We start from the raw sequence: 1,998 nt of genomic DNA, 5'->3' as shown, positions 1-1,998 counted from the left end.
CTGCTTGGCACTTTTTTGAGATAGAGAGATAAAACCTGCTTGACTATGGAAAGCTAATCAATCATCGATGTGGAATTAGAGTCAAAGTAGGTCCGCGCAAGGTACGAAGCAGATATCATGAGCATGGTTTGTTCAACGACTCAACCAAAACTTGCTGTCTACGTACGTGCATCCTTCGAGCTGTACCTTTCATGTAGTATGAGCCTGGTTCGGACTAGAGGTCGGAGACCTCAAGCGGCGGAACAAGTGCTTTCTGAGTTCTGACCAAGATAGCTCTCAGGCTATATATAATCAGGCGTTTAAGTGAAGCAAGCCGATGCCCACGAAACAGGCACACGAGGCATGAGCTAGGGTCACATGTTTCACGCAATGCTCGTCTACTGATCTCAGGCTTTGCGACTTCGCGTCAATGCTCAGCAGTGTTTTCGCCTCGCGGGTGTAGGCGTATATAGTTCAGATTTGTTGGTTTTGGTCCTGCATCACCATGAATTGTCCAGGGAATGAATCTGGGGGCGCCAGAGCAGCAGAGTTGGTGACGAGCATAACTGAACCAACTCCACCAAAACTTACCAAATCGCCTTTAGCTAGCACCTGCATCGCAACCCTATATATAACCACTGATCACTCCGAGTCACCGCACTCAGCGGTCCGTGTTCTTGATCGATTAAGCTGTCCTCAACCATCATGGCTGCCATTATGGCGGCAGGTCTGGTAGTACTGGCACTCCTCGCTGCCGTCGCCGCTCCGGCGCACGCCACGGACTACGTGGTGGGCGACTCGGCCGGGTGGGCCAGCGGCGTGGACTACGCCACCTGGGCGAGCGGCAAAACCTTCGCTGCTGGGGACAACCTAGGTGAGTCGTACGTCGTACTTCTAGTTTTAACTGTGGTCAAGGCTGTCTGTAAAGCGAGTACAAGCTCGACAAGCATATAGCCCACATGTCGTCGGCCGCTGACAAGGTGCACGCGTGCGCGCGTTCGTGCAGTGTTCCAGTACAGCGCGATGCACACGGTGGCGGAGGTGAGCTCCGCGGACTACAGCGCCTGCTCGGCCAGCAACTCCATCCAGTCCTACAGCGACCAGAACACCAAGGTCGCGCTTACGGCGCCCGGCACGCGCTACTTCATCTGCGGCGCCCCGGGTCACTGCGGCAACGGCATGAAGCTCGCCGTCACGGTCGCCGCCGCGGCCGCCACCACCACCCCGGAGACGTCCACGTCTACGCCCGCCGCAACGACGACGCCCACCACGACCAACGCTGACACGCCCAACGCTGACACGCCTCCGGAGACGTCCACGTCTACGCCCGCCGCAACGACGCCGCCCACCACGACCAAGTCCACGTCCACCTCGAGCACTAGCAGCACTGGTGCTGCCTGCGGTGGGGAGGCCCGGCTCGGTATGGGCATTTTGGCCGCGGCCGCGGGCCTCGCCGGGCTCGCCCTGATGGGCTAGGCTAGGCAAGAGGCAGTGCTGTTTCGGTTTTCCTTATGTCCCCTGCTTTTCCTGTTGGTTGCAGCCCTGTAGCCCATTGTGTTTACTGTCTACGCACCCTCCTCCATTCACGTTTATGCTCACGATGGCTTGTTCGAGGCTCCTGCTGAATACATGTACGATCATTCTTACTCAGCTGTTTGCCTCTCTCTTCCTTCTAGAGCTAGCTGGTAACGAATCAAAATGGAAGAAAAAAACTAATTAAATCTACGCAATCCAAATTCAATACCAAATAACAAAGGCCGGGTATGTCGACTGCAGCGGTGAGGACCTGTTTGGTTAGAAAGAGATTAAAGGGGAAATTACGATCACTCATTTCCTTCTGAATCATAGCACAACGATGTTTCAATGATGACCAATTATGATTTGACTCTAATATGTTTTATTTTTGTGAAAGTATTTCCATACTCTTTCCCAAAATATGCCATCTTTTATCTCTCCATGTAATAGAATATTTACTCACATTAAGATAGCCTAAAACCAACAGTGTGTCCTCTTGTTCAC

At 53.4% G+C, this 1,998-nt stretch overlaps 1 protein-coding gene across 1 annotated transcript; it reads left to right on the top strand.

Moving 5' to 3' along the window:
- The first annotated feature begins 650 nt into the window (after window positions 1–650).
- Window positions 651–1,627, top strand: LOC100284531 (blue copper protein). The gene is made up of 2 exons (NM_001367333.1): window positions 651–853; window positions 986–1,627. The coding sequence occupies exons 1-2, from the start codon at window positions 685–687 to the stop codon at window positions 1,453–1,455; spliced, it is 639 nt and encodes a 212-aa protein (NP_001354262.1). The 5' UTR covers window positions 651–684; the 3' UTR covers window positions 1,456–1,627.
- The last annotated feature ends 371 nt before the right edge of the window (window positions 1,628–1,998 follow it).

Source organism: Zea mays, chromosome 5 (genome assembly GCF_902167145.1).
Source record: "Zea mays cultivar B73 chromosome 5, Zm-B73-REFERENCE-NAM-5.0, whole genome shotgun sequence".
In the NCBI taxonomy this organism is placed as follows: domain Eukaryota; kingdom Viridiplantae; phylum Streptophyta; class Magnoliopsida; order Poales; family Poaceae; genus Zea; species Zea mays.
Note: the sequence above shows the minus strand (reverse complement) of the source record. Positions and strands in the feature narration are given on the sequence as shown.